This window comes from Artibeus jamaicensis, unplaced genomic scaffold (assembly GCF_021234435.1).
Source record: "Artibeus jamaicensis isolate MK-2021 breed Jamaican fruit bat unplaced genomic scaffold, CSHL_Jam_final scaffold_474, whole genome shotgun sequence".
In the NCBI taxonomy this organism is placed as follows: domain Eukaryota; kingdom Metazoa; phylum Chordata; class Mammalia; order Chiroptera; family Phyllostomidae; genus Artibeus; species Artibeus jamaicensis.
Window position 1 is genome coordinate 13,483,686 of NW_026522046.1, and position 18,988 is coordinate 13,502,673.

The 18,988-nt window shown below is 35.1% G+C and overlaps 1 protein-coding gene across 5 annotated transcripts in view; it reads right to left on the reverse strand.

Moving 5' to 3' along the window:
• The window catches only part of NAALADL2 (N-acetylated alpha-linked acidic dipeptidase like 2), a 1,140,409-nt gene that overhangs the window by 426,022 nt on the left and 695,399 nt on the right, over positions 1 to 18,988 (reverse strand). For all 5 annotated transcript variants that reach the window (XM_053657983.1, XM_053657979.1, XM_053657982.1 and 2 more), the window contains one exon: positions 14,155 to 14,305. In XM_053657983.1, coding sequence (XP_053513958.1) covers positions 14,155 to 14,305 — 151 coding nt within the window. The remainder of the gene's footprint in view (positions 1 to 14,154; positions 14,306 to 18,988) is intronic.

Below are 18,988 nucleotides of genomic sequence, written 5' to 3' on the forward strand. Positions count from 1 at the left end.
CTCTTGTCTAGCACAGCCAAGGCCATGGCTCCCTCAGTTCCTTGAGCACATTCCCTCTTCACCTTGGTTGTCTTGACAGTGCCCAACAGCTCCTTCTGGCAACAGATCCAAACTTGTTTAAGGGGAACCCCAGGAAATCTCCCACTTGCTGGTGACCCAAGTTTTGCCTTTTGGGGCATTTGCTTTTAAGCTACTTTATAAGAAATAGGTCTCAGAAAGAATGTTTGATCCTCCCCCTTTCCTGCCTAGGAGATTCAGATGGAAAGAACTGTTCTAGAAAAGAAATTTTGCTTTATTCACCTCAGCCTGATTTGAATGAAATATGGCAGGTAAGAAGACATGGACCAACACCTGGTAGGTAGATCACGCCCACTGAGTTTGCCTGCCATGCGTGTTCTGTTCTTTTTCACCTCTGAGTTGCCTACTTCCTTTGAAATCTCAGATTCTGTTTCCCCCTTTTCTCCTCTATACAAAATTTCATGTGTATGTATATTCTCCCAAATTTTACCTCACCGTTTCTGGAACTTTCATCTTATGTGAATTCCCTGTGTACATGTGTTAAATTTGATTTCTCCTATTAAGCTACTGTTTATCATGTGAATTATTAGCCCAGCTAGAGGAACTTAGCAGGTGGAAAGAAAATTTGTGGTGTTTGTTTGTTTGTTTGTTTTCCTTTAGCTCTGACAGTCTACGGTCTATATTTTAATGATGGGGATTTGCCTGGTATGTGAACGGTTTATACAGTTCTAAGAACACCATCATTAGTTTTTTTCTTGGTTCCTCGACCTCTCCTAAAACGATGCCTGCCCAGCATCTCCCTTGCTCTAAAATCAGGGCCCTGTTATACTTTTTATTAATGTTTCCTCAGAGGAACCAGGCCCTGCTGCAGAACACCAATCCTGAGGTTGCCCCAAACTCCCAGCTTCTTTCTATTTGCAACTGCTGCCCTTTTCCCATTACATCACACAGCAATTAAATAAATGTAAAGCCAGTGCCTTGTTAGCAGTGTGTGAAGAAGCTCTGGATCACAGACCAAAAAAAAAAAAACAATTTAAAATTAATCATTGCTGTCCTTAAAAATGAATGGTATCTCTTCCATTGCAGGGACTTTTTTCCAAGTCATGTCCTCCCTTCGAGTTAACTGACCACAAGCTGTGCTGACACCTCTCTTCTTTTAAGAACCATTCTTCCTTTCCTAGCATCTACCACAACATCACACTTGCCATATAGTCTTGTGTATCTCAACATTCATCTGTATCTGTTACTAGTACAGAAATTGTGAAAGTCTAGTTTTTGCAGTGAAGGACCTGGATCAATTTATTAGGATTCTATACCTTACCCTCATCAGAGCTGATACTAGGGCTCGGGTGCTAGGTTCTTCCTGATTATACCAACATGTGCATGTAAAAACATTATCAAGTCATAAGCCAAAAATAGAGTTAAACTTAATTGGGAACAGACATTAGTGAACTAACATAATAGTTGTCGCACTTAGCATTTTATGTGTTTCTTCTTGATTATGGAGAAAGTAGAGGCATATTGTAATTGATATCTTTCTGCCACATTTTTTATAATAACAAAGTTGAAAAGGGTATTTGTATAATTTCTTCTTGCACTTGTTCGCTAGGGCTGTTTACTATAACAAAGTACTGTGGAGTAAGTAGAGTGAACAAAAGCAATTTATGATCTCATAGCTTTGGAGACTAGAAGTCCAAAATCAAGGTGTCCGTAGGGTTGATTCCCTCTGAGGCCACTCTTTTTGGCTCGTAGATGTCCGTCTTTCCCCTGTACCTTCCCATGGTGTTCCCTGTCTACATGTCTGTGCCCTTATCTCTTCTGCTGAGAAGGACACAAGTTAAATCTATTGGGGGTCCAGATCAGTGTACTCATTTTAACTTCAGTACCACTTTAAAGACCCTATCTCCAAATACAGTCTGGGGTACTAGGGGTTAATACTCAACATGAATTTGTGGGAAATACAATTTAGCCCATAACACCTCTTTACTGAATGTAACCTGGAGTCCATGGTTACTCCATGCTCAAATCTATTGGAGGCTCTTATCTAAATACTTACCCATATTACTCAAATGCCTGTTATTTTCCACAGCTATTCATATCAACCCCTTTTATTCTCAAAAGTATCTTGGTTAGTCTTTGTACTATATAGTTACCCTAAGTCTAAAGAACTTTTCCAGGTTTTGTTCAATTTTCCCATGTATAGCAAAAGCCACCCCAGGACCATCGGATGTCACTCTGAGTAAGGTCACTGAATAGTAACCTGGCCTGTGCTTAATACTCATTTTAATTCAATACTTTTTAAACTTCTTAAACAATATCTATTATTCGGTTTAATATTCATCATGGATTCTAAGCTTTCTTGGAATATTAAAATAACTGAGACTTTCAAAGAAATGCCATAGTAATAACTTAAGTGTGCTTGTGGATTAGATGAAAATTTCAGTGAGATGTATTCTAGAAATAATTGCCTAAAGCATATTATCCTTTGACCTATTGCTTGAAAATTTACATATCCGCATTATCTTTAAAAAACTGTCACTTTTTTCATTTTTCACAGGAAAATCGCATTTTTATTCTGTCGCTAAAATGGGAAAAATCACCTGGGGGACTAGTTAGAGAAGGCTGTTTAAGAGTTTTGTTCAAATGTGAGTTTCAGAAAACAGATTTTTGAAGATGGTTAGCAGTGAACTGGAACAGATCCCGCTGTGTAAAAGATTAGTTGGGATACACTGATTTTCTAGACTGTAGACTACACCAAAAACTCAATTATAAATCTAATTATGGCTTTAATTGTTAAACAATCAGCCAGACTGATTTTTGTTGCTGGGTGTTTCATCTCCTGCTGACTGGTAAGCAGGTGCACCTGCAGGTGCTAACTTTGCCTTCATCATGTGACCTAACAGCCCAGCTCTTTCCTACTTTCTGCATTAGTGCTTTTTACATCATATATTAGGCGAAGAAATGTGCAAAAGCTGAGGTAGAAATCATACCTCTGTATGTAAGGCCATAAAACTAAGAAAGGATTTGTGGCAGGATGGTAAAGGGCAGGTGCCCCAGGCCACCAATCCCACAGTATATTTGAATAGTAGTCCTTCAGCTCCTCTAAAAATAAACCTCATGATCAATAAATTTGGGACATTTTTTAAACCATGGTGATTTGGAATTTGGAAAACACACTAACAGTGAGTTTAAAATTCTATAGTTTTAAAGCTTCATTTTATAAAGCTCCATTTCTATAATAAATTTACTAAATATAATTTTGTAAGTGTTTTCAAGTCAAAAGCCTGAGGAATTCATCAAAAGGTTAAGGAGAAAAGACACAGAAAGGCTTTTAGGCATTCCTGTGCCCAGTTCAAAGACAATGCAAAGGACATTCAATCATTTTATGGGTTAGATGTATGTAAGTCACCGTCCTTGTGACTACACAGTTAGCACCATTTTCCATTACTGGGGTGTCATGGAAAGAAAGTTCATTTCCTGACTTGATTCTGGAAGACAGAGCTAATTTTACATGCAAAAGAGATACCAAAGCCTAGAGTTTGACTTTTCACAAAAGCAGTTCATGTTTATATTCCTCAAAAGTCTAACACCGAGATGGTTATATCTCAAAAAAAGAGTAATATTCTAAAGGTTTAATTTTTTAATTCTCACTGAAAAAATGTAGAATTGAGTGGCTGTTGATATGAAAAACAAGTGGAAAAAAAATAAGCCAGGATGCATCTCAGATGAAATTGTATGGGGCTGAAATTTACAGTGCCAGCAGTTGGAAGAAAATACAGTAACACTTTAAAGTAGCATTATAAGATTTATTTTTACATACTTAAAATTCTAAAAGTCTTCAGAGAATACTGGAAATAGAAAGTGTTTACTTTAGGAGCACTTAACTATGTTTGGTTCAACACTAAACCGTAAAAGGATTCATGAAGCAAACTGAACATGTGATTCTTAAACTGCTTTTAAATAGATTTTAAATAATTCAAGTGGTAAAAAATAAAAACAAACTTTAATTATCCAAGATTATGTACAGAAAGGGTCTCCTGGATGATCTAAAATGGTAGAGAACCACCAGATTTTGTATAAAATTGCACTGTTTTGGGCATTTGCTCTGCAGTACTGATCCAAAAGAACTTTTTTTACTGAAGAAAAATGAGCTAAAATGAATAACCACATCTGGCTGTTGAACATTTGGAATACAGCAAATATAACTAAATTTAAGTTTTTATTACATTTTAATTAATCATATTTAAAATTAAATAGCCACATATAGCCAGGGTCATTCCAGTCCACTCTCCTTGGCACCAGGTTACATCGATGTCACGCAAAGTGTTCTCATTATATTAACCATAGCTGGACTTCTCCCATTATGGTGGTGGATTTGTTAATTAACTTAATGGTGGAAATTCTTTAAAATTTATACATGTATCAAATCATCATGCTATATGCCTTAAGCATATTGCACTTTATTTTTGAAGTATACCTCAAAAACACGAAAAATAAAAATAATAATAAAAACTAGTTAACAAAAGTCTTAAGGACCTTGACTTATTTGAAGAGAATTAAGCACTAAAAAGAACATGACTTTTAACATGGATATAATACATTTTTATACAGCTAGTATATAACAAAGTATTAATTTCAGAATGGTTTGACATAATATAGATGGTTTCTTCCACTAAGTGAAAAATAAATATTTAAGTCATAAAATCCCATCCTAGTTTCTGAAAAAACATCAACAAAGAATAATTTTGAGTCAACCATTACTTGGAAACCAACCTCTTAAGAAAATTGAGATTTCATGTATAAAACTATGAAAATTCTCTGTGATATTTCTGCTGTATAATTGGCCATATACTAAAAACCCATTCTCCTTAATAAATAGTTCAGAAATTTTAAAAGGTGCTATTATTTAAGTGTTGCCTTTGTCATTGGACAGTGAATATAAAAAGACTATACTGACTTTAAGTGTACATGTGACCAGTTTTACAAATTATATTTTCTCTAAGAAAAGTTTGTGAAAAGCAAAATCTGATACCGTTGTTTATAAGTTCTGACTGTAGCAGGAAAGTATGAAAACTGGCTGGGAAAAGTGAAATAAGTTAACTTGATCAGCATGGTTTATTATTTCTCAGGTTTATTTCTCTTTTCCTTTAAAGAATGTGTGTGTTTATTTTTAGAGAAAGGGGAAAGGAAGGAGAAGGAGAGGGAGGGAAACAACAACGTGTGGTGGCCTCTCCTGTGCCTGGAACTGGTGACCTGGCCTGCAACTCAGGCATGTGCCCTGGCTGGGAATCCAAGTGGCGACCATTCGGTTTGTAGGCCTGCACTCTATCCACTGAGCCACACCAGCCAGGGACATTTTGTTATTGTTGTTGTTGTTGTTGTTGTTGTTGTTGTTTAATGCTATTTAGGGGGTATTTTCTGCTCAGCTATTGCCAGTGCCTTGAAAAGATGGGTTGTACTAAATTGTAACAATAATTTGAATCTTTAAGAAAGGTAATCAGATGGCTATACTGTCCACTGTTTAGAGCTATTAAAAAGTTTTATAAAGTTGTGGAAATGACTATGTTTGAATATATTTCACTAAAATAATCTACATAATTTTGTGGTTGAAAAAATAAAAGTCTTTTTGTCCTTGTTTTTTTCCACATTTTTGGTTAGTTAATTAATTATTCAATTTAATTATTTTGTTATATATCATTTCCATTTCTATAGGTAAAAGTACAAAATTGTACTTTGGAAAGAGTATTGGAAATTGCATAAATTCAATATAAACTTGTTCTAATTTCATATCGATATAGTCTAAACCTGTAGGCAAGTTCTATAATTTTACCATTTTATTTCATTTTCAACATTACCCTCAAGCATGCATTGAAAGTAGGAGAAAAACAAACAAAATTGATGCTAAACTTTGTTCAGCATTAAATTTGGATCCTTTGTCAGCTGATATCAAACAATACAAACTTACTTTCATAAATTTTATTTACCTCAGTTGTATGGTGGTTGTAAAATAAAATGTGTGGTGTTCTCATCAGGTTAGAAGTCAGGCTTGGATCTGAGTCCAGTCACTTTGATTAAGGGTCAGTGTCTTTAAGGATCATTTTGCTGTTGTATACAATGTGGTAGTTAGTGAAAGCTTTTCTTTTGAAAAATCTAATAAGATGAAGAAAAGTGCTGAAAACTAATTCTATTTTTCAATTAGCTTCTTTTTGTAAAAAATTTACAATATAAATTGTTAAGTTCTAGGAGTTTTTTTACAAGTTTTGAATATCATGGGGAATCCGTATGAGGTACATCATTGGCGAATATCTTCTCTCATTCAGTAGGTTGTCTTTGCATTTCATTTTGTTGATGGTTTTCTTTGCTAGCAAAAATTTCTTAGTTTGATGTAGTGTTGTTTTTTTTTAATTTTGTTTCCCTTTCCTGAGTAGATACATGCAGAAAAATATTGCTAAGAGCAATGTCAAAGAGTTTATTGCCTCTGTTTTCCTCTAGGGCTTTTATAGTTTTCAGTGTTACATTTAATCCATTTTTAGCTTATTCTTATATATGGTTTAAGAAAGTGGTCTAGTTTCACTTTTTTGCATGTACTTGTCTAGTTTCTCAGCACCATTTATTTAAGAGGCTGTCTTTACCCCATCGGATATTCTTGCCTATGTCACAGATTAGTTGGACCATATAGGCATGGTTTTACTTTTGAGCTCTCTATTCTTTTGGGCAGAGGACTTGAATAGACAGTGCTATAAAGGGGGCACACAAATGGCCAATAGATATTTAGAAAGATGTTCAATGTGAAGGGGTTGAGAAGTACAAACTGGCAGTTACAAAGTGGTCATGGGGATGCAAGGTGCAACATGAAGAATATGGTCCATAATATTTTAATAATTATGTGTAATGCAGGTGGATGCTAGACTTTTTGGAGTGATCGCTTGATAAGTTATATGACTGTCTAACCACTATACTATATACCTGAAACTAACATAATAATGAATGTCAGCTAGAATTAAAAAATTAAAATTAAAGAGAAAAAAGAAAAGAAACAGCAGTCCCAAGGTGGAGTACCTTGTACCCAGCCCAGCAAACCAAGACTTAATTGCAGTTTCATTCCCCTCCTATGAACGGGACCTTAAAGTCTGGAATTTCCTGACAGATACTAGTGAGGCACCTGCCTAATAAGAACCCTTTTCTTCTGCCAGAGAAACTTGACTTTGCCTGAAAGAAACCTTTCCCTTCCTTTGCTGCTAACTTCCTTTTCTTGCCCAAGGGCTGCCTATAAACACCTTCTATTTTGTAATTCTCAGAGCATCTCTTTTTTTACTATGGACACTGCCCGATGCATGAAGCATTCAATAATGACAATTAGGGTTTTAAACTTACTTGGTTGAGTTTTTATTAACATTTTATTGATTGTAATGGAAATGTATTGATGAATTACTTTACTTTTAAGCAGTGAATTTTATCATCTTAGAATTAGCAAAGAGTTTGGTGGAAACTTCGATTTCTAAAGAGATAGAATACGTGCGTGATTTAAAATACAGACCTCCCAGTACAAATAAGAGCATTCTGAGTGACTAATGGACTCTATGGCACACCTTCCAATGAAAAATGGTTATTCAAAAATGTTTTTTCAAAGAATATAATCTTAGTCATTTTAACAGTCAATTGGAAATTTAATTTCCCTGTTTGAGGTCATAAAAGAACGTATAAGCAAAATTATTTTTAAAACAAAGATTTTTGAAAGGAACAGTGTGAGTTCAAATAATCCCTGTTTTCAATATGCCATGAGTTAAAATTTCTGAAAAAATCCCAACAGCTTAACCATGAGCAACTTCTTAAATGGTTTGAAGAATCAAGTTGAACATGTGGTATAATCTGAAGGCTTCAGGATACATACAAGAAGCACCATTAACAGTAAAATAGCAAAAATACAGACACTGTATTTTTTCCTAACCAATTGACAAGGCACTTCATGTTATGAATATCTAACATTTACTTTGAGAACTAGTCATATATTTATATCTACTGCTGTTCTAGTCAGGGAAGAGCTTCACATTGTTTCAGATGATTTAGTGCCAACTCTTTGGCCTTTTGACATTTGTCCAGGTAACTGGACCAAGGACACTTAGTGAAGACTTGTAACAAATGACACTGATAACCTTTGTTCTTTAAATGGTTTGGGTTGACAGGAATAATGTTGAACAGAGAATAGGTAAACAACACCTAGATCCACTGAATTGTGACGCTGGGAATATTTAATAAACTGTGTCATTTGATGCCGTCTAACAGAGTAAAACCACTGAAATGGCTGACTTCCCTCTCTAGAATTCAAAACAAAGAAAAACAAAACCAAAAAATAACAAACAGAATTACAACAAACAGAAAGAAAGACATAGACACAAAGCTTTAAATCAGGGTAGATTTGGGGATATGGAACATAAAGAGAATTAAGTCTCAGTCAAGATAAAAGAAATTTTTTGGATTTCAATTAACTAGTAGTCCACAGATTAGCCGGGTAGTTATCTAGAGATGGCAGTAAAATTCAAATTAGCTCTGTAGCCAACAGAAGTTCAGAAGGTAAATTATTAAAGGAAGTATATAAAGAGGATCTCCAACTCCTTTTACTATTTACAGTCTTTTAAATATAAGACAATCTTAATGCTTAGAAACTAGGAAAAAATCTTCTTTTCCATTTTTCAACATACAGCAAGTAGAATACTCCTTAAAGATAATCAAGCAAAAGCAGAGAAAAAAAAAGAGAGAAAGAACTCATGGGCACATGGGCACATGGGTAACAAGGTGGTGATTGCAGGGGAAGAAGGGGGTTGGGGGAGGGTACAGGTGGAAGAATGGCATAGAGGGGATGAATGGTAATGGAAAAAATGAAGATAATGCCCAAAATATCCATTTCTCACCTCCCTATTATTTGTTCGCCCCGTAGCTTTCTGATGCCCTCTTTGGTTTGAGGCTCACCCTATATGTAGCTGATGGATTAATTATTTTAGGCTAAGTACATCTGTATTATAAGTGATCACCAGTGTTATAATTATGACCAGTTACTGTAAATATCAGTTTTTATGCATTATTTACCTGAATCCCTAATATGTTCCAGTTACTTGTACATCATGGCTGAAAATAAAATTGTGTTATATATCCATGAGAATTCTAAAATGATATGGTTCTAGATGAGACCTCCTTGGATCATGTATTAATATAGTTGAAACACTGCAGCAAGGTGGTGAAAGCAGTTCCGATGAAGTTTTTGATATTTTAGACATTTAATTTTGACATATTTGTCAAACTTGTTAATTTGTATAATGAACAAAGAAATTAAGAGAATAAATACAACTTATGATATCTTACTAATATCTTAATTAGAATTTCAAAACTTTTTGAATCAATAGATTTTCTGTTAGTTGCAGTAACAGAAGAGATATGAGAGAATTGACAAAAACATTTAAGGAGAAAAAACATATATCTATAAACAAACATCATGGTAAAGGCTTATACAGATTTAAAAAATAAGTTTTTATTAGGTAAATTAAAATTAAGATGTAATTCAGGATAATAGTCATTAGAAAAAGGTGGTCGTGTTAACAAAACCAGTTATTCAATCAACAAGTATATACTGGGAGCCTACTGAGCACAGAGATGAGGTGGAGGATTCTTTTTTTTTTCTTGAAGTTTTTTTTAAGATTGTATTTATTTCTTTTTAGACAGAGGAGAAGAGAGAGAGAAAGAGAAGAAGAGAAATATCAGTGTGTGTTTGCTTCTTGTGTGTCCCCAAACAGAGAACCTGGCTGGCAACCCAAGGATGTGTCCTGACTGGGAATTGAACTAGTGACCCTTTGGTTCACAGGCAGGCACTCAGTCCACTGAGTCACACCAACCAGGAGGTTGAAGATTCTAAATACATACATTTCTCAGCCCTGACTGAGGTGGAGGCAGCAATATTAAAGTAGCAATTCAAGATGCTGAAGGAACAGCAACATGAGGTCACAAAGTTTAGGTCAGTAGCCACAATGGTCCAAATGAGATAAGGTAAATAAAGAACATATTTCTGTGGTTTAGTGGCTAAACCACTAAATTTCAGTGACTAAACCACTGAATTTCTCAAAATTCAGTTGTATTGGAACTACCTGAAATGTCTGTTAAAACACAGATGGTTGGGCCGCTCTCAGGAGTTCCTGTATCAACTTGGGGTAGAGCAAGAGATTTTTCATCTCCTTACTAACAATCTATGAGCTAGAGATATAGGTATAGATAGTCCTCCTTTTTTTTCTTGTTTTGAAGAAAATAGGGCTCAAAAATAATTATTAGGACAGATGAAGTTAAAGGCTTGTTTTTGTACAAAGAATAATGCACCCTGGCTGGTGTGACTCAGTGGATTGAGCATGGGCCTGTGAAGCTAAGGGTTGCTGGTTTGATTCCCAATCAGGGCACATGCCTGGGTTGCAGGCCAGGTCCCCAGTAGGGGATGTGCAAGAGGCAACTATACATTGATGTTTCTCTCCCTTTTTTTCTCCTTCCCTTCCCCTCTCTCTAAAAATAAATAAACAAAATCTTAAAAATAGAATAATGAGACAATCTTTTTTGTGTAAAAAGAGCAAAGGTTATCTTAAAATCTTTACTCTTTCCTCTGACTCTATAATAATTAAGAGCTACTTAGATATGCAACAAGACTTACTGTGCAGAACTATCTTATAAGAAGTTTCTGTATCTTGTCTGGGTAATCCATTTAGACCATGTTTTATGGAATGCATCAGCATTCTTGTTTAAAAAACACCTACCTGAATCAATGCAAAATTTGTGGTATCCTTCTCTGTAATCAAAGGAAAGGAACTACTGATACATGCTACCATGAATCAACATTGCAGACATTATTCTAAGTAACAGAACTTGCACAGAATACGCACATATTTCATGTTTCGATTTTTATGATGTTCTAAATTTCTGTACCATGAGAAAAGTGATACTGGTGATTAGCTAGGGCTAGTGACAGGGAATGACTCTGAAGGGACTCAAAACTTTCAAAGGTGATAAAAATGTTTTTAGGTAATAGGTATGGAGATTACATGGGCGTAGTCTTTTGTCAGTTAAGATGTATGCATTTCGGTCTACGTAAATTTTATCTGGAAAAATAGCAAGGGTGCTGAAGAGTGTAAGGAAATGAATGTATAGACAAACCATCCCCTGGTAGAATGTATATAGTTGATGAAGTTGAATGATGCATACAGAGAGTTTATTATACTATTTCTTTTAATTTGCATATATTAAAAAGCAAACAAGCAAAAACATCTCTTTGGATTTTTGTCATTCATGCTACACTACGTCTTTATAACTTAATCATCCTAGGTTAGTCAATAAAACAAGGTTATAAAAGCTGCAAAAAGAGGTAGTTTTCTATTAAATCCTCTAATAATTATTTACTTGATAATGTTCAAAGGAATGAAGTCAGATACTATTGTTCACTTTGAACAAATTATCATTTGTAGTTTTTGTTTATAACTCAAAACCCACCTTCTCTTTCTTTCTTCACCCAAAAATTTTGAGGAGGGTTGCATTATATTTTTAATGTGAATAAAATAATAAGATATAGTATCTAAAACAATTTCAATAAGGAGAGATAAATTAAGTGGGAGTCAGGGTAGGTGGAGGCAGGCAAAGGGGGAAAATTGGGACAACTATAAGAGCATAAGCAACACAATGTATTTTTCTGTAAAGGAACAGGGGTATAAATCACTACAGTTAATCACAGATTGTTAGTATCCAGGGCAAAATGAGAAATACAATGGGCTGTATCTTTTTCTCTCCTGTGTTATGTAGACATTCATATGTTCAAGAGAAATCCTCTCCCCTCTTCACTTTGGCATTATATTTATAAAAGAATTGCTCATGTGAATCCTCTATAGGTGCATGAGTAATATAGTAGATAATGTTATTTATTGAACTGATCTTTTGTCATTAAATCTAAAAACTCTTACATACATTTTGCCCGAAATGACCAGTCATTTCAGCATTGTTTAAGAATAAAAGTGTCAACTAAGACTACTCATATTGTAAAAAATATTTCTTTAAAAGTATTCTAAAGGAATGATTAAAACAGAAAACATATAATTTGACAAATGCCACAATAATTATAATAGACAAGAACCATTGATGGATACTAACATTTATGGGGAAAAGTATGGTAAGAAAGAGGATGTTCACATAGTCACATAGTAACTATCTAGAAGACATTCATTAATTACAAAAGAAAACGGTAGTAACCAGGCAATGGAGAAAACTGTCAGACATCACCATAACCAAGGGATTCAAGTCAGCATCATGAGCCACGAGAAATATCAACAGTATGTATATTCTCCTATGATGTACTGAGGAGGACATATCACCTCTTCTAAAGTACCCCTGCCGGAAATATGTGACAACGTACAACCACTACGAGTTGCTGGGCAAGCTCAGTGGAGGGTCATTTTAGAAAACCAACTGCCAGTATTCATGAAAAGGTTGAGATAAGGAAAGAAACATGTCCAGATCAGAGAGGATTAAAAAAATGAGGCAAATGAATGCATTACGAAGTTCTGGATTGGATGGTGCAGCCCCCCCAAAAAAAGTAGTAAAAGAATTGGAGAAATTTGAAAAATATCTATAATTAATAGCATTATATTAATATTAATTTTATGACTTTGATGATTTTACTATATTATGTGAGATGTTAATGTTAGTTGCTGAGATAAATGTAGATAGATTAATTATATACAACTTTTTTGAGTAGAAAGTATATGAAAATAAAATGAAAACACATACTGAGATTGCTTGAGATTAGCCAACATTTTACCAGATATGACTGAATTCTACATTTATGAAATGACCTGGGTTAAAGTAATGTCAAGAGTAAATGTTGTCCACTAGGCAACTTGCCAACTTAAGCAGAGTATTCATAAAGTATTCACTTTTCAGTAGCATTGCAGCCCATTGATTTGTCATAAAGAATTAGCTGCCAGGTCCGGGGAAGTTAGAACATTTGCAAATGAGAGAGCTGCACCGATATGTCTGATGTTGCTCGAATATTACAGATGATCACTTTCTAATTTTAATTTCAAAAGTGTAATAGTGAGACAATAAATTATACAAAGTACAGATCAATGAGGTCTCAGGTAATAATTTCTTACATGGGTTAAAGGGATATTTCAGAAAACAAAGCAGTAGTCAGTACACTCCCCCTCAAAAGAAATCACAAATTATAACTCATAACTCAATTTACTTATTTTTTGGAGGAAGTTATTGATTGATTGGTAAAGTCAGAGCAGCTGGACTTGAGCAAGATAATTATTAAAGTTTTTGTGATATTTTGTAGAGAACAGGAAAAATATTGGCAGAACACATACATAATGGCATGAATCTTTGTAAGTTTAATTACTGACTGAAATATCATGGTTAATGTGTTAGTATCACCCTGGAATAAGGTCCAAAGAGCATTTTGCTAGCCAAGTCTGTATAAATGTAATATTTGTCAATGACACATTAGACAGAAATTCAATGGTGCGGGGAGCACTTGCCAAAATCACAGCTGTCTTCGGTCTGCCACATGACCCCCACTATTATGAATAAAGGGAGAGAGAAAGACATCTGGTGCAAAAATCGGCATCACTGTGCTGCCAGAGACTGGCCAAGCCCAAGGGGTTCCATCTCATAGGGAGCCACACAATTTGATCATATTGAGTCCACTCATTTCCAGCATCATTTCTCATAATGTTATTCATCTAACTTCACTGAATGTATCCCCAGATCCTGGACTTAGAGTTATCACAGCTACCCCAAAGCAGAAGATAGTTCATGCTTCTAGGTCTCTGTACATGTTTTTTGACCTACATGGAGTGCCTGTCATCTATCAGTAATATATAAAATAGTTTTTTGTTCATGATACTGTAATTTATTTAAAACAGAAAATTTATTATAGACTTTTAAAAATATTTATTCCAACAAATGAGTGACCTGTAATTTGAGAAGATAAATATTCACTTTTTAAAACACAGATTGGTAGGATTGTTTTTACACTTGAGTTTAGTTTAGGTAGCATGTACTTATACATTGCAACCTTGCAATGCTTCCAAGGATAATGAATATTATCAATGAACTTACCGACACTTGGGTAACCAGGCGTAGAAGGGTCTCCTCCTGGATTCAATGACACCATGAATGTGTCGTAGCTAAGATCTGCAGTCTTTGGTAAGTCACAAGGATCAATATATAGAAGCACACCTCCAAATCCAGCCTTTTCCAACAAGGAAAGCTAAAAGAGTAAAATAAAGTATTAAAAATGTTACCATGTGCATTAGCAGGTCATTCACTGCCCTTTCGTGAATATGACTGACTCCCTTTTCTGGGTTTTATTTTCCTTCTAAAATGAACAGACACTTTAGAGTTCCCAATTCTCAAACCCAGCCAGGGAGTTATTCTACTGGCCTCTTCCCTTTATTCTCTACCTCAACAATATTTAAGCAGTGTTCCTATAGGACTATATTTGATTTTACTTATCTGAACATGGAATTTCTCCCTCTCTCCTTTTTAATCAGCTAAGTGGACCTGGAGTCTCCAATTTCACGAGACTAGCAGGTACCAACCACAAACAAGGTTCTGTTGTAAAAGGGGAGTTGCTGCGACCACTGCATCATGGCCTCCCCTGGAGCAGAAACTGAGGAAATATTTTGGTGTATTTCTTCCAGGGCTTAGTCTGTCATGTCAGTTGTTAAAATGTTAACATCCTTTCATATTGTTTGGCCAACAGTCACTGTTCTGGATGTCCTGAAGGCCCCCGCCTAGTCATTCTGGTCTCTGCTTAGGATGTCCCACCTACATCCTCCAGATACAGCAACTGAGGGGGATACACCCAAGAGGAGAGGTGTCCTTCTGAATGGTTAGCCCCTACTCTGTCTCTGTCTTTGAACATTTTGAGAATATCCTTTGATTACTTTATCTGAGGCATATTTAATGTAAAGATTCCTCTCTGTTTCTTAATAAATATGCAATAAGTATCTATGATGGGACAGGTGAACTTGAAAACATCCCATGTTCTGTTTGTTTTAACCTGTTAAATTAATTTTGGAGAGCAAAGATCTTATTCATCTTAGAGAAACTTAGGATGCACTTGTATTTACAACCTGATTGTAACTACACAAAGAAAATGATGTATAGATGTATAGAAAAATAATAACTGGTATGTGATGTAAGTGTGCCACATTATGGCTTTTTTTCCAACTCCTTTAAATGTTTTGTACTTTCCAATTTTTGGTGTAATAAACAAGTAGTTTTAAATCCTCCCTCAAGGATATATTTATTGATTTGAGGGGGAAGAGAGAGATGTATTTATTGATTCGAGAGGGGGGAGACAGATGAGAGAGAGAGAGAGAGAAAGAGAGATGAGGGGAACATGTGTTGGTTTACTCCCACACATTCCTCAACAAGCGATCAAACTTGCAACCTAGGTCTGTGCTCTGATGAGCTTGTGGTGTACAGGAGGGTGCTTGATCCAACTGAGTCATCTTGCCAGGACCGTATTATTTTTGTAATAAGAAAAAATAAATAAAGTGAACACTGAGAACCTAAGCAAAATGTAATTGTCTTTTACATGCCTTCTATGACAAATTACTCTCATTTGACTTCTGTCATTTTTCTCCCATCACAGGAAGAATTTTGGCAGAGAGGAAGAATGAGAGAAGAAAACAAAGAATATGGGAACACAGGACCAGATAAGAATGGCTCTGTAGTGCTCACACTGAAGTCTAAACACGGCTCTAATGTCTAAATGCTGAATTTACTATTCTGAAAATAATGATCAAAAGATTGATTTTGAATGTTCTGCTCAATATAGGAGAATACATTTTAAAAAATAATTAATTTTACTTTTTTTAAATTACTGAAGTAACTCATGATAATTGGAGAAGAAAAAGATACAGGGGAAAATGTTAGCGTATTAGAACTTCTAGACCCTCTTCTTAGGGCTTATGTTCATACACTTAAACACTTGCAAAATAAAAGCACATATCATAAATGCTATTTTGCAAACTATTTTTACATATAACATTATATAACTAACCATTTTTCCATGTTGATGTGTACACTTTTATATAACTTTAATAGCTGCATAGTAGACATATATAAATAATATTGTAAACAGAGTCCATCAAATGTTATTTAACCAATACCTGACTGTAGGTAATACCAACTGTTTTGTTTTTTAATATTGTACTGCAGCAAACTTTCTTAAAGCTAAATCATTGCACAAATATCTATTTTAATGAAATAAATTTCCATAGGTAAAATTTCTAATCACAATATTTCCATTTTTATGAGTTTTGATAAACTAAATTTCCTCCAGAAAATCTATGTTAGATTCTTGCCCGCCATATATGTAAGCACTTGTTCCCCTTCAGATCACCAACACTGGGTATTAGTTTAAAAAAAAAATTGCCAATAGAGCTAAAATTATTTGTTCAAAATCTTTGGAAATTGCATGCTAAATTTATTTTTGCTTGTGATTTTGGTCACTTGAATATTTTGTTTTGAGAATTACCTGCTTATGAAAAACTATTTTTTAATGATTTTTGGACTACTTTTCTATTTCCAACTCTATATTGAGTGTTACTTTGTGCAGGTGATATGCTGGCTTTAGGACATAATGTTAAGTATGGCATGGTCCCTGCTCTCAGGGAGGTTAGTTGACCAGGAGAATGACCAACAGTTCTCATTGAAGATGGGAGGTTCAAATACTAAGCCCAATTAGAAGGTAGTGAGTGGCTTCCAGGAGAAGGATGTGAGGCCAGGTTAAAGGTCAGGGGAAAGTGGAGAATGGTTCTTTGAGAAATGTCTACCGTGGACACAAGACAGGGACGTGGTGATCTACCTCTTTAATTTAAATAAACTTGCCAACCTTGTTCTAGTAAGATAGTTAAATTATCTTCAATATGTCTTCCAAAAAGTCAGCATGTTAACTATGTTGACTGTTTAATGTTTATGGAACCTAGTGGTTTAAATTTAATTTAGTTTGAAATAAAATGCTGGAGTTGTATGTTTTGTCTCTTCTGATTTTATCTAGTACTATATTTGGTCCCTTTTATTATCAATATACACCATGATTTTTTTAACCTGATAGCCTATAATGAAGCAATGTAGTTTAGTAGTGTACTATCTTTAGGCAGAGTTGATCACCCTCCTGCAGCCCTGAAGATACAGCCTAATATGTGATTTCATTTTCTCTTTCTATTCACTGCCTGCAGTGGTTGTACTTGAGGTCTACACCTCTTCAATGTTGTCAAATCTGGTTCCTGGTGCCTTCCCTACTGGCCATTATAGATCTCTTAAAAAAGTAGTTTAATTCAATGACCATATTTCAGAAATTGTTTGCTGCTAGATTTCCAATGAAGTTGGCAAAGGAAGAAACTATTCATATTAAATCAAATAAAAACTGTCCCTCTGGGTTGTTAGCATTGCATTTTGAACATGGTGGGGTTGGGCTTTCCTAAAATGTTCAAATGATCCAGTATTCTGGTGGGGTTCTATTTTTAAAAATGCATTCAAATTCAAACCAATGAAAAACATAGACGAAGCTAACAATCAATTGGGCCATTTACTTTGGCTGGTGGCAGACTGTCCATGGGTGCATGTGTGAAAGTTGTTAGCCCTGCTGATCACCTCTCACAGCTTGATTCTTAGGATGACAGTGATATGGTAGGACATGTCTAATTCATAAAAAAGAGGGCAAATGTAAAGCCAAAATTTCCTGACATCAAATTTCAGCTATCTTTTGCTTCTCTCACTCAAATATACTATATACATAAGAGGTTTGGGGTTCTTGGTTATGCTTACCACATTGTAAACTAAGGCAACATTTGACAACAGTAGGACAAGTCAGAAATTAGAATGGAGACACACAAATTAATCAGGCAGGTCGTGCTGGGCCCAAGGGTAGTAGGGTCATGGAGAGGAAGGCCTTGGTCACTGGCTTGTGTGTACAGCAAGGCTGTACCCCCCTAGAGGGGGTCCGTTTCCTAATTCACACAAAGCATCATATGAGCAAGGAGGCTCTCTGTTCAGAAACAATTCCCTGACATCTGCAAACTAGCAGATGAAAAAGGAATTCAGAGAAAACAGATATCAGAGTGGACAAGAGAGGAAATGCCACACATAGACTCCATGTCCAGCTGTGCTCCTTTCATTCTGATGGGCTGAAGTTTTCCTGCCTTTTCTCAGACTGGGAGATGGTGCTGGATTTGCTACCCACTGCAACACAAAAACAGCAGTGTGACAACTCATAGGATCTTTCCAGGCATTGGTTTTACCCTCCATAATATGCAAGAATCAAACAGCATTATTCTTAGAGATCCTTTCTGTTTTAAAGGGAAAAATGCAATATAATTACATGATTTTAAAAATATTTATAGCCCTGGCTTGTATAGCTCAGTGGATTGAGCATGGGCTGCAAACCAAAGGGTTGCCCATTTGATTCCCAGCCGGGGCACATGCCTGGGTTGTGAGCCAGGTCTCCAGTAGGGGCATATGAGAAGCAACCACACATTGATGTCTCTCTCTCTCTTTCTCCCTCCTTCCCCTCTTTCTAAAAATAAACAAATAAAATCTTTAAAAAAAAAAGGTATGAACTAAAAAATATAAACAAAAATGTTTATGAACATACTAATTATACTTTTAAATATGAAATTTACTTTTTAAATTTAATCTCCATCACATTTTAGCCCCCTTATGTCTCCCTCTCCCCAACAATTGCCACATGTTGCCATGTCCATAAGTGAGATTCACTTTTAAACTATTGGTCAGGAGTATATTTTTCAAAAATAACACAATTTCTATGATTAAGAAAAATCTTTCACATACTTTTATGATATGGTTTCTCACAAGTATAACTATTTTAATTTTGCATTATACTTTTGTTAGGAACAAAATGAGGATAATTTAAATAATT